Here is a 12,370-nt window from a genome sequence, read left to right on the forward strand (position 1 = left end):
AGGCACCCTGAGTTACCTATAATGCTACTGAAAAACAAACAAAACCCCAAACCTCACCATGATTCCTGTTAGGTTTAACTTCTCCAAGCCAAGTACTAAGGCATCCTCTGTTCAGGTTGGGAGAAGTTGGGGTAAAATGATACCACAAGGTAGGGCCATTCGTCTAGTACCTGTACCAACTTTCCTTTTCATTGCCTTCATCCTCAGGGGGGAAAAAAGATGGATGATTGTTTTCCTTCGAAACAGTGTCCCTCCAGATGCTGTTGCTCATACTTGAAATCCTGTCTAGGATTGAAATTTGAAGCCAGTCCAGGCAGAAAAATCCATGAGATTCAAATCTCTAATTAACCAACAAAACACCAGAAAGTGGAGCTCTACTTCTGGCTCTTTGGTGGTTTATTGGAGATAAGAATTTCAAGGACTTTCCTGCCAAGGCTGGCTTCAAACCAGCATTGTCAAATCTCAGCCTCCTGAGTAGCTAGGATTATAGGCATGAGCCACCAGCACCAGCCACTCTTCCTTTTAATTCTTATAAGAACTCTTGTTTTGGGCTTGGAATGTGGCTTAGTGGTAGAGTGGTTGCCTAGTATGCATGAAGCTCTGGGTCTAATTCTTCAGAACCACATAAACAAAAAAAGCCAGAAGTGGGGTAGAGTACTAGCCTTGAGCAAAAGAAGCTCAGTGACAGTGTCTATGCCCTGAGTTCAAGTCCCAGGACTGGCAAAACAAACAAAAAGAACTCATTTTCCTTTAAGTGACTGAGGCTCAAAGCTTTGTAAGTAGCCTGTCCAGCACTTGAAATTTTAGCATCCGACATAATGTACTTTTCCTGAGTCCCATAGAATTACTGAACCATCTTTCCTTCTTCTGCCTCTCTTTGTAAAGGCATCTTATTTTCTTGTCCTTGATACCATCCATCTGATCTATGCAGATGACTTTCTTTCTGCTCTATTCCAAGGGGACACATGGTATTCTTCCACTTTACAGCCCCAAGACATTTGTGGTGAAAATTTTATTTGTTTATTTCTGTGCCAAAGCTCATGTATGGACTGGAATAAACTTGAGGTCAGTATCTGATATTTGCTCACCTGATACCAAGCATGTGACTTTCTACTGAAATCAAATGTAAATTGGCAGAGCAGCGCAGGATGTGACCCTCTGGGTTTCTGAGTTCTGTTCCTTAGTCCCACACAAACACTAAGCAATAACACTAAAGAGAGGGCCGTCTGAGATGACTCTCCCAAGGGTCTGTGCCTGTCTCCATCCAGAGCCTCCTCTTATAACCATCCTCTCTTTTGTGAACTGCCCCCACTTGAGACTGTGAGTGGCTATCCCTCTCACACACCCTCCAACCCCACCTGAGATGGTCTTGTCTTCATTTCCAGCATGTCAGACATTTCCTGATCCATAGAACCCCATGCCAGGGAAGTTCACTGAGAAGACTGAGAGGACAAAGACACATATATCCTCGACAATCAAAAAGGCTTCCCATTCAGCTATTTAGAAGGCATTTCCTTGCACATATAAAGTGCTCCCACCACTCCCTCTCTCTCTCTCTCTGCAGATGTGCAATGCTTTCCGAAATGCCAACATCTTGGTGCTCATTGCAGGATGCCACTGTGAGTACCCTTCACCCAAGGAGAGGGTCGCATCTTGCTCCCCTCCCAGGTGTTGACAACTGTGTATGTTCTGGGTTTTCCTTGTAGCTTCTGTGGTCAGGGCATTTGAGAGGAATGATTTCTTTGATGATGGTATCACCAAAGCCCAGTTCTTCCTCAGCCTTCATGATGCGGTGCTGTCTGCTGTGACAAGGAAGTTGATGGAGTCAGAGTTAAGTGTGGATGAATCTGAGACAGTGATCCAAGAAACCTTCTCAGAATCAGACAAGGTGGGATGATGGGAAACACTGGAGTTGAGGGAGAATGGCGGGTTTAGAGAAGATAAACAATGTTCAGAAAAGCAGGGGGTGGTGGGGAGGGGGTGTCGGGTCTTTGTGTTTTGTTTTCTATGGCTATGTCAGAATTTGAGAGGTTGAAAATTTCTGGCCAGAGAGGACCAGAGGCTCCATGTACCTCTACTGTCAGTACTTTTCTGCTGCATCATAACACTGGCCCCACCCAGGAGAGGCCCTCCCCAGACTTTTATAACAGTCATGTTTACTGCCATGCCAATTGCTCATACTCTTGGGGCTGGGAAGGTGGCTTACTGGTAGAGTGCTTGTCTTGCATGAATGAAACCCTGAGTTCAATTCCTCAGTACCACATAAACAACAAAAGCCAGAAGTGGCAATCTGGCTTAAGTGGTGGAGTGCTAGCCTTGAACAAAAGAAGCTCAGGGAAAGTGTCCAGGCTCTGAGTTCAAGCCCCAGGACTGGCACAAAAAGCAAAGGAAGAAAAGAAGGAAGATTGTTTAACTGGTGCCAGTGGCTCACTCCTGTAATCCCAGCTACTCCAGGGGCTGAATCCATGGATCGCAGTTCAAAGCTAACCTGAACAGGAAATGTCCGTGAGACCTTCATCTCCAATTAACCAATAACTGACTGGAAGTTGAGATATGGCTAAAGTGGTAGAGTACTACCCATGAGTGGAAAAAGCTAAGCAAAAGCATGAGGTCTTGAATTCACACTTTAGTACTGGCACAAAAACACACACACAAAAATACATTTGTTTGTTTCCTAATTTTCTCCCAAGCCTACCGGGGGTCTGAACTCAAGACCTTGAAATTAAACCACACATCCATCCCTTTTTGCTTTAGTTCTTTTTTTCAGATAGTGTCTCATGTTTTGTTTTTTAGGTTTTTTTTTGTTGTTGTTGTTGTTTTTTTGCCAGTCCTAGGCTTGAGCTCAGGGCCTGAGCACTGTCCTTGGACTTTCTCAAGGATAGAGCTCTACCACTTGAGCCTCAGCACCACTTACGGCTTTTCCCTATGTATGTGGTACCAAGGAATTGAACCCGGGTCTTCATGCATGCTAGGCAAGCACTCTACCACTAGGCCAAACTCCTGGCACTGTGTCTCACGTTTTTTAAAAAAATTTGGCCAACTTTGAACTACCATGTTCTTCCATGAGCCACATTTTGTTTTTTAGTTGTATTTTCTTGTCAGGATAATGTATAGAGGGGTTTTGTCAGGTAGTGGGTACATTACTTCTCAAACCTTGATACCCCTTCTCTTGTTTTTGTTCTCCTTTATTTCCCCCCTCCCCATAGACATTTTTTTAAAATCCACCACACCCAAACTTTTGGAATAAATAAACCTGATAAATAAAAGAGTACAGGTGATATAATCCAGACTAATGTTTTGACTATTAATTATATTGTGAGTAAGATGAGATGTATTCAATATAAACAAATACAAAAGAGAAAGATGGATGTCAGAAGTTTTAAATCTTTTATTAATACCAAGTAAAGACCTATTTGCTTCAGTGTTTCCAAATCAGTATCTATGTAGGTCAAAAGTTTTTCTTCCTCATCCTCAAAAAAAAATGGAAAGAAAAAATGAAAAATGTAGACTGGTATCAAATACAATCTAATAATAATAGGAATTCTTTTGTGCTTTTTCTTACTAAGGTTTTTAATAATGTTTAGATTTATGTAACAAGAAAAGTCTTGGGGTTGGGAATGTGGCTTAGTGGTAAAGTACTTGCCTAGCATGCACAAAGCCCTAGGTTAGGCAGAAGAGGCACTATGACTCAAGTGGTAGTATTCTACCACTTGAAGAAGCTCAGGGACAGTGCCAAGGCCCTCAGTTCAAGCACTAGGACTGGTAAGAAAGAAAGAAAAGAGAAAAGTGTTGCCATTGTGATATGATTTTTAAATTTTCCAAGAATAAAAGATATTCTCAGCTAGGTGCCAGTGGCTCACACCTGTGATCCTAATACTCAGGAAGCTGAGATGCAAAGATCACAGTTCAAAGCTAGCCCAGGCGGAAAAGTCCATGAGATTTAATTAACCACCAAAAAGCCATTAGTGGAGCTGTGGTTTAAGTGGAAAAAGTACTAGCTATGAGTAAAAAGAGCTCAGAGACAGTGGCCAGACTGAGTTCACGCTGCAGGATTGGTGCTGGGGACATGGAAAACTAGATACTGCTCTACTACAAAGAGCTAGTATAGGACAGATGTATAAATAAACAAGGAAATACATTAAAAGTCCAATCATGGAAATGTGAGTGAGGTACAGCAGGAACACAGAGGAGGCCCGGAAGCCGGCTGATCATCTTGGTTGTGATCCGGAAAGATGAGTACGATGAATGTGTGAGAATGTGCTAGAGATGGACAGGGCAAGCCAAAGGAAGGGCATGAGCAAAGATAAGAAATAAGAAAAGAGCCAGAGGCCAGGTCACTAACAGCCCCCTCCTATTCCCCACCTTCCCCCCTTTAAGGATAACTGGGGGTTAACAAGGTAAGTAAGATCAAAAAGATAAGGATGGGCTTGGGTAACTCACATCGGTAATCTTAAGTACTAAGGAGGCTGAGATGTGAAGCCAGCCTTGTCAGGAAAGCCTTGGAGACTTCCACATACAATTAAACCAACAAAAAGCCAAAGTAGAATTGTGGTGCTTGTGGTAGATTACCAGCCTTGGGTGTGGAAGAGGGGAAAGCTAAGGTATAGCACCCAGGCCTTGAATTCAAGCAGTAGTACTGGTACACACACACACACACACACACACACATACACACACACACGCACGCGAGCGTGTGTGCACACACACCCACACAAGATGTTTCAGAATGCTGTAAGACTACTGCTTTTAAATGGTCAGACATGAAGTCCAATCTCAGCTAACTAAACTAGAGAGGCCAAGGCTAAAGAACAGTGAATGACTAAGAAAATTGAGATGAAAAGCAGATTTAGGTAAGAATGTTTTCTACATTGCCAAGAATTCATGATTCTAGTATGTTAAGTCCTGTTGCATTGTGAAGAGCCTTTCCTGCTCCAAGTTAAATCAATTGGCAACTTCAATTCATCTTATTGCATGTATTTCAGAATGACAAATCAAGATATAGAATGAGTGCTAGTAGTCTTCCAGAAGTCCCCAGAACTGGAACCCAGAGCTTCACCAAGGCCCAGGAGCCAATAGAAGAGGAGTTTGATTTGGATTTGGAGCCCATATTGGAGTCAGAACAGAATGGGCTAGATATGACTTTAAATATGGATCAGGATCTTGAATCAGATCTGGCCCCTGAATCAGAGCCAGAGGCTGAAACAGAACTTGAGAACCAAGCCGAGATGGAGCCTGAGCTGGAGCCTGAGCCCGAGCACCCAGAGGAGATACATCTGGACTTGGTGAGAGAAAGGAGACCTGACCCCAAAGCCAAACCAAGATCTCCCACTTACTCTCAGTGGCAATACTGGTCTGACTATCAGCCTGCAGGTCCCAGGTCCTCTTCTCAGATGCAGCCTCGGACACAACCTGTGGACAGGAAACGGCAAAATACAGGCTTTTATTCATGAGAGAGCACTGACAGTGAGAATGCCTAGGAGTTGAAGTGGGAATAAGGGCTCAGAAAATCTCAGCAAGTCCTTCCTATCCAGAAAGGATCACTTGTCTGGAGACATTGACAGGGTATGACCCAGCTATGCTCTCTTTGTTACTCCACTTTCCAACTTCTTTTTTCCTTGCTGGGTTCACACTCACAGATCACATCATTAAGTGACAAGTCATCTCTAGATTCCTTACCTCATTTCACCTTCTGCAAATGGTCCCTTGCATTTCTCTCTACATATAACCCACAGCAGTGGGTTAGTGCCACACCATCTCTGCCTTACTTGTAACTTTCATTTCTGTCCCTTTTTCTCCAGAGATGAGGCTTAAATAAAATATACAACTCTGCTTTTTTTTTTTAAATCCTTCCTGCCCCCTTCTCCCTTCTCTGCATTCCCAAAGGAATGTCAAATGGGAAGGGATCCAGAAGAGACTTGGATGTAGTGGGTAAACATGATAAAGGAAAAGAAAATGGGGCACTGGGTGCTGGTGGCTCACACCTGTAATCCTAGCGACTCATGAGGCTGAGATCTGAGGATCACAGTTCAAAGCCAGCCCTGTTGTGAAACTCTTACCTCCAATTAATCATCAGAAAAGAGGACTCATAGTAATAGAGCGCTAGCCTAGAGTAAAAATATTCTAGAGTAAAAATACAGTGCCCAAACCCTAAGTTTAAGCCCCACAACTGAGAAAACAAACAAAAACATAGGTAGCATTTGGAGTTTATGTATAAGATATTTTCATATGAGAGTATCACACTTTGCTGTCCGAGTTGGCTTTGAACTGTGATCCTCAGATCTCAACCTTCTGAGTAACTGGAATTACACATGTGAGCCACTAGTGGTTAGCAAGATTTTAATTTTTTAATGTAGGAAGAAAATCTGGCTGCCTATGCCTGGCTCCAGCCCTGTAGTCAACAGATGTTTTTCTATCATCTTTCCTTACTCTGAGTAACTCTGGGGGGGCTGCCAGAGAGTCAGCAGAAACTAAGACTATTTTGGCACCCTCTGCAGTTTTTGTTTGTTTCTTGGTTGACAATGGCTTTCCAGTTAGTTCCGGGGCAGTCTGCCTTGGTCAAGTAGTGATATCGGTAGTTTACCTCCATATTTTAAAAATATATTTTTATTGTTGTTATAATTAAGGTATGGTACAGAGGAGTTACTGTTCCATAAATTAGGTCATATTTCTTTATTTAAAGCATATTCAAGTGTTGGTCATGTGCTGGGTCTTACGCTTGTCTGGGGTTTTGCAATATGAGCTCCAGATCTGAAGACAAGCATGAAGCTAGGAAAGGGAGAGAAGGTAACCTGGAGACTGGACTGGGAGCACTGGTGGGGTAGGGTCAGAGATGACAGCTGTGGAGGGGGGGACCAGGGAGGCAGGAAAGGACTGGCTCTTACCCTCTGCTATGGGTCCTGGGGAAGACCTGTGGCCAGACAGAGGCTCACCCACAGATTTCCATTTCCCCCTAGGACCTTGGTCTGTGTGACAGCTCCATACACCTGTCATAACAGGTAGGTGTGAGTGTGAGGCAGTGTCTGCAGAGATCTCCATGCTCCCACCCCACTATTACACTGGGCTGCCCCTTCTCTCCCAGTTCAGACACATACTTTCAGCCAACAGGCAGGCCAAAATAACAGCCCTTGTGTATTTACTCTTTGTTGTGTGGCACTTCTAAGCACTTCATTAAAGTTAACACATGAACCTGCACAAAAATCCTGTGAGGTAGAGCATTTACTACCCTGTCATCTAACTGAGGAAATGAGCTTGGATTCCACCTAAGGGCCCCACTATAACACTCTGTTCACTGCTTAGATTCTATAGCAGCAGGAACTTAAACCCAATAATGCAAATTTCTGAGCTGGCATGAATGAAGGGTAGTGTCACCAAAGGAGATGAGGCAGGGTTGGGACAAAGAATAGTCCATATTTACTAGGTGTTGCAGGAATTGTGTTTGTCACTTCCTCCACTGCCTGTCCTTCCTTTTTATCAATATGAAGAACTAAGATTAAGAATTTGCCCAGAGATACAAGCTATTTAATATCTCTGTCAAAAGGTGTCTGTGGCTCACCCCTGTAATCCTAGCTACTCAGAAGGCTGAGATCTAAGGATCCAGGTTCAAGACTCAGACCTCCAATTAATCACCAAAAAAAAAAAAAAAAAAAGCTGAAAGTGGAGCTATGACTCAAGTGATAGAGCATTAGTTTTGAACAAAAAAAAGCTCAGAGATAGCACCCTGGCTCTGAGTTCAAGCCCCAGGACTGGCAAACATATACACAAGTCAAACTCAGGTAGAATTCCAAAGATCAGACCCTTGTTCAGTGTTGCCTCTTCAGTTGTGGAAGGATGACCATTTGGTTCCTTTAGACCAATTTGGAGGATAAGATCTGGGGATCATGGTTCAAAGCCAGCACAGACTGGAAAGGCTGTGAGTCTCTTTTTTTTTTTTTTTTTTTGCCAGTCCTGAGCGTGAGCTCAGGGCCTGAGCACTGTCCCTGGATTTTTTCTCAAGGATAGGGCTCTACCACTTGAGCCACAGCACCACTTCTGGCTTTTTGCTATATATGTGGTACCGAGGAATTGAACCCGGGTCTTCGTGCATGCTAGGCAAGCACTCTACCACTAGGCCAAACTCCCGGCCCACGGCCGTGAGTCTCTTAACTCCAGTTAACCACCAGAAAACTGGAAATGGCACTGTGGCTCAAGGGGTAGAAAGCTAGCCTTGAACTGAAATTGTGTAGTGAGTGCCTTTCCTCTGTCTCTGCTCCTGTTCCTGTTCCCAGTGCCCATACCCCAACACTGAAAATTTTACATTCTTTATAATATACCACATATACTCATTGCGTACCTCCTAAGTTGATATCTTTCAGATATCTTGCCTTTCAGACTCCTTTGCAAGGAGTGGTGGATAAAAGATAAAGCGAGCAAGAAAGGAAAAAGGAAAAAAGAAAGACCTTGGATCCAATAGCTCATGCCTAAAATACTAGATATTCAGAAGGCTGAAGTCCAAGGATCACAGTTTGAAGTCAGGGCAGGAAAGTCCATGAAATGCTTAGCTCCAATTAACTACCAAAATGTAGGAAGTACAGCTGTGGCTCAAGTGGTACAGTGCTAGTCTTGAACAAAAAAGTTTGGAGGAGTCAGGAGGAGCATGGCCTAGTGGTAGAGTGCTTACCTAGCATGCATGAAGCCCTAGATTCCATTTCTAGGTAACCACACCCACAGAGAAAGTAAGAAGTAGTGCTGTGGCTCACTGGCCTTGAGAAAGCTCAAGGATAGTGTCCAGGCCCTGAGTTCAAGCCCAGGGACTGAACACGTACAAAACAAAACTTACTCCATAAGGAATCTCAGGTGTATTGCTAAGGGATGAAAATCTCCCAGAAGTCCAAATGACGTGCTGAACACTAGTCTAGATTAAGAAAGTGACTAATAGTTAAATTAATGACTGTGTAACACATATTTTTGCAAATGTAATGGTTTCCAATCATTTGTGTTGAATAAAATTTAAAATCTCCTGGAATTGTCATCTAGCTGATCATTAAAGTGAGTTTTGGCCATGATTGTGTGACTTTTGGCGCACAAAAGAGTTTAAAAAAGAGTTAAAGAGTTTAAAGAGTTTGAAAAAGAAAAACCCTGCTATTTATCAAAACCCTTTTCATTCCCCTATACTTATTTCATGTTGAATAAGTTTTCTTAATAGAATGATGCAGAACTTCAAGAAAATTCATCTACCATCACACTGAGATACATTTGTAATAAAAGCTCACTTTATTAAGGATAAGAAAATTAAGCCAAGGGGCAGGGAGTTTGGCCTAGTGGTTAAAGTGCTTGCCTAGCATGCATGAAGACCCGGGTTCGATTCCTCGGTACCACATACATAGAAAAAAGCTGGAAGTGGTGCTGAGGCTCAAGTGGTAGAGCTTTAGCCTTGAGAAAGTCCAAGGACAGTGCTCAGGCCCTGAGCTCAAGCCCAGGACTGGCAAAAAAAAAAAAAAATTAAGCCAAGTATCAGTGGCTCACATCTATAATTCTACCTACTTGGCTACTTGAGAGGCTGAAATCTGGAAGATTGTGGTTCGAGTCCAGGCAAAAAGTTTGTGAGACCATTGTCAACTGATAGCTGGGCACGGTGACGTACTCCTGTTATTCCAGCTATGATAGAAAGTCTAGATTAGGCATGTCATGGTCTAGCAGGATATGAAGCCCTATCTCAAAAATAGCAGCAAGAAAAGGTTAGAAGGATGGCACAGCAGTAGTGTGTTTACCAAGTGAGCATAGAATCCTGACTTCAAACCTGGGACTGCCCAAAATATAAAGGTAATGATAAGCCAGGTGTCGGTGGCTCACGCCTGTAATCCTAGCTACTCAGGAGGCTGAGATCTCTGAGGATCATGGTTCAAACGCAGCCCAGGCTGGAAAGGCCGTGAGTCTCTAAATTCTAATTAACCACCAGAAAACTGGAAGTGGCCCTGTGGCTCAAGGGGTAGGATGCTAGCCTTGAACTGAAGAGCTCAGGGACAGCACTCAGGCCCAGAAATCAAGCCCACGACTGACAAAAATTTTTTTAAGGGCCGGGAGTTTGGCCTAGTGGTAGAGTGCTTGCCTAGAATGCACGAAGACCCAGGTTCGATTCCTCGGTACCCCACATACATAGCAAAAAGCCGGAAGTGGTGCTGAGGCTCAAGTGGTAGAGTTCTAGCCTTGAGAAAGTCCAAGGACAGTGCTCAAGCCCTGAGCTCAAGCCTAGGACTGGCAAAAGATTTTTTTTGAAATATATAGTAATGATACTACATGTTAATCTGATTAGTTATAGAGAAATAATAATGCTCATAAATATAGATAAGAAATTTCTTGGGGATCACAATCCCAGACAATTAAATTTCTATAAAAGGCACATTTCTATAGCAGAGGAGTACAAGACATTCTAGAATTACTTTATGTTACCTGTAGATTGACTTCTGCATGGAGAAATAGAAATAGAAATTTCATGTTCAAGGAGAAAATAAAGTTGTGTTAAATTTATCATCATATAAAAAGGGTGCTTTGGGGCTGGGAATTTGGCCAACTGGTAGAGTGCCTGCCTAGCAAAGACTGGGGTTCAGTTCCTCGTTGCCACATACATAGAAAAAGCCAGAAGTGGTGCAGTGGCTGAAGTGGTAGAACTCCAGCCTTGAGAAAACCAAAGAACAGTGCTCAGGCCCTGAGTTCAAGCCCCAAGACTGGCAAAAAAAAAAAAACAACCTTTTTTTCAAATGCAATATATAAGAGGATGCTGATAGAATAGAGCTGTATCTCAGTGTTAGAGTATGTGTTTAACACGTCCTGTGTACAAGAAAAAAGATGGGTTAGGAACGTGCCTTAGTGGTCGAGTGCTTGCCTAGCATGCATGAAGCCCTGGGTTTGATTTCTGAGTATCACATAAATAGGAAAGGCTGCAAGTAGTGCTATGACTCGAGTACACGCCTTGAGAAAAAAAAAATAATAAAAGAGGCTCAGGGACAGTGCTCAACCCCTGAGTTCAAGCCTCAGGACTGGCAAGAGAAAAAAAAAAAGAGTCTCATGGGTTTTGTAGAGCCTGGGCTGGCTTTGAACCACAATCCTCAGATCTCAGCCTCCTAAATAGCTAGGATTACAGGCATGAGCCACCATGCCCGGAACTTCCAGCCTTTTCTGTATATGTAGTACCAAGGAATCAAACTCAGGCCTTCATGTATGCTAGGCAAGCACTCTAACACTAGGCCATGCTCCCAGCCCTTTATTTTTTATTATATAAGCCTACTTGGCCCCTAGACATTCTAAGCCTGGTAGAGCATCTTTGCCTAGCTTGGGAGCCCCCTAGGGGTACCAATGTCTTGATTTATGAGTATATAGCTCAAGTGGTAGAGTTCCTGAGGATCAAACCCCAGTACCACCAAAAACATCAAAGCAAACCAACAAAACCAACAAACATAAACCTTTTGCATTCATTCTTGGAGTCAAGGCAAGGAAAATGTTTAAGAAGCCTGTCTGGCACTTCCAGAACCTTCAACAAGATCCAATATGTTCCTGTTTTGGCAATTCACATGGAGGGATGTGATGTCAAAATGTTTAAGTGTTTCCCTAGTTCTAGATTCTCATATAGCTACTGCTTAAAAAAATGGCATTTTAAAGAAGTATATCTACTTTTTTTCCAAACAAATACTTGGGGTCTGAAAGGATATTTCCAGAGTGCTGGGTTAGCATGAACAAGTCCTTGGTTTTGATTCTCAGCACTGAGAATCAAAAATACATTAGAGTTGGGTGCCGATGGTTCACACATATAATCCTAGCTACTCAGAAGGCTGAAATCTAAGATCACACAGTTCAAAGACAGCCCAGGCAGGAAAATCCTTGAGACTCTTATATCCAATTAGCCAGCAAAAAGCCAAAGTAAAGCTATGGCTCCAGTGGTAAAATGCTAGCCTTTGGCAAATAAGTCAAGTGAGAGTGTAGGGCCCTGGGTTCAAGTCCCCAGTACCAACACACACATATGATGTTAAGATATTATATATTATATGATATATAGTTATAATGTATTATATATAACATATATAATACTATAATATGTTATATAACATATGTAACAAATATATGTATATATATGAGGCAAATTGATTTTAGTCTTGAGCTTATCTTCTTTATATCTTTAAATGAGGTTGTTAGGGAAGCAAATCTTCATCATGTTACACATTTCTGACAGGCTGCATCTTAAACCACAAGATCTCAGAGCAGGGCACAATCACCTCAGGCCACTGCAACACATTGCTACCTCTCCTAAGCATTTCCAAGAAGAGAAGCAGGGCTCTGCCTGTCTCAGGAATCATCAGTCCCTGCAACTTCTTCATTCTTTACACCTTCTCCATTTGGACTC

The 12,370-nt window shown here is 42.7% G+C and overlaps 1 protein-coding gene across 5 annotated transcripts in view; it reads left to right on the forward strand.

Annotated features, from left to right (window-relative positions):
• The window catches only part of Slc26a8 (solute carrier family 26 member 8), a 54,154-nt gene extending 48,310 nt beyond the window's left edge, over positions 1 to 5,844 (forward strand). For 4 of the 5 annotated variants that reach the window (XM_090355800.1, XM_090355801.1, XM_090355802.1 and 1 more), the window contains 3 exons: positions 1,565 to 1,619; positions 1,707 to 1,888; positions 4,983 to 5,844. In XM_090355800.1, coding sequence (XP_090211926.1) covers positions 1,565 to 1,619; positions 1,707 to 1,888; positions 4,983 to 5,450 — 705 coding nt within the window. In that variant the 3' untranslated portion in view covers positions 5,451 to 5,844. Of the gene's footprint in view, positions 1 to 958; positions 1,133 to 1,564; positions 1,620 to 1,706; positions 1,889 to 4,982 lie in introns of those variants that run through there. The other variant, XM_090355805.1, reaches the window with a different exon arrangement.
• The last annotated feature ends 6,526 nt before the right edge of the window (positions 5,845 to 12,370 follow it).

Source organism: Megascapheus bottae, chromosome 22 (assembly GCF_031878675.1).
Source record: "Megascapheus bottae isolate mThoBot1 chromosome 22, mThoBot2.hap1, whole genome shotgun sequence".
In the NCBI taxonomy this organism is placed as follows: domain Eukaryota; kingdom Metazoa; phylum Chordata; class Mammalia; order Rodentia; family Geomyidae; genus Megascapheus; species Megascapheus bottae.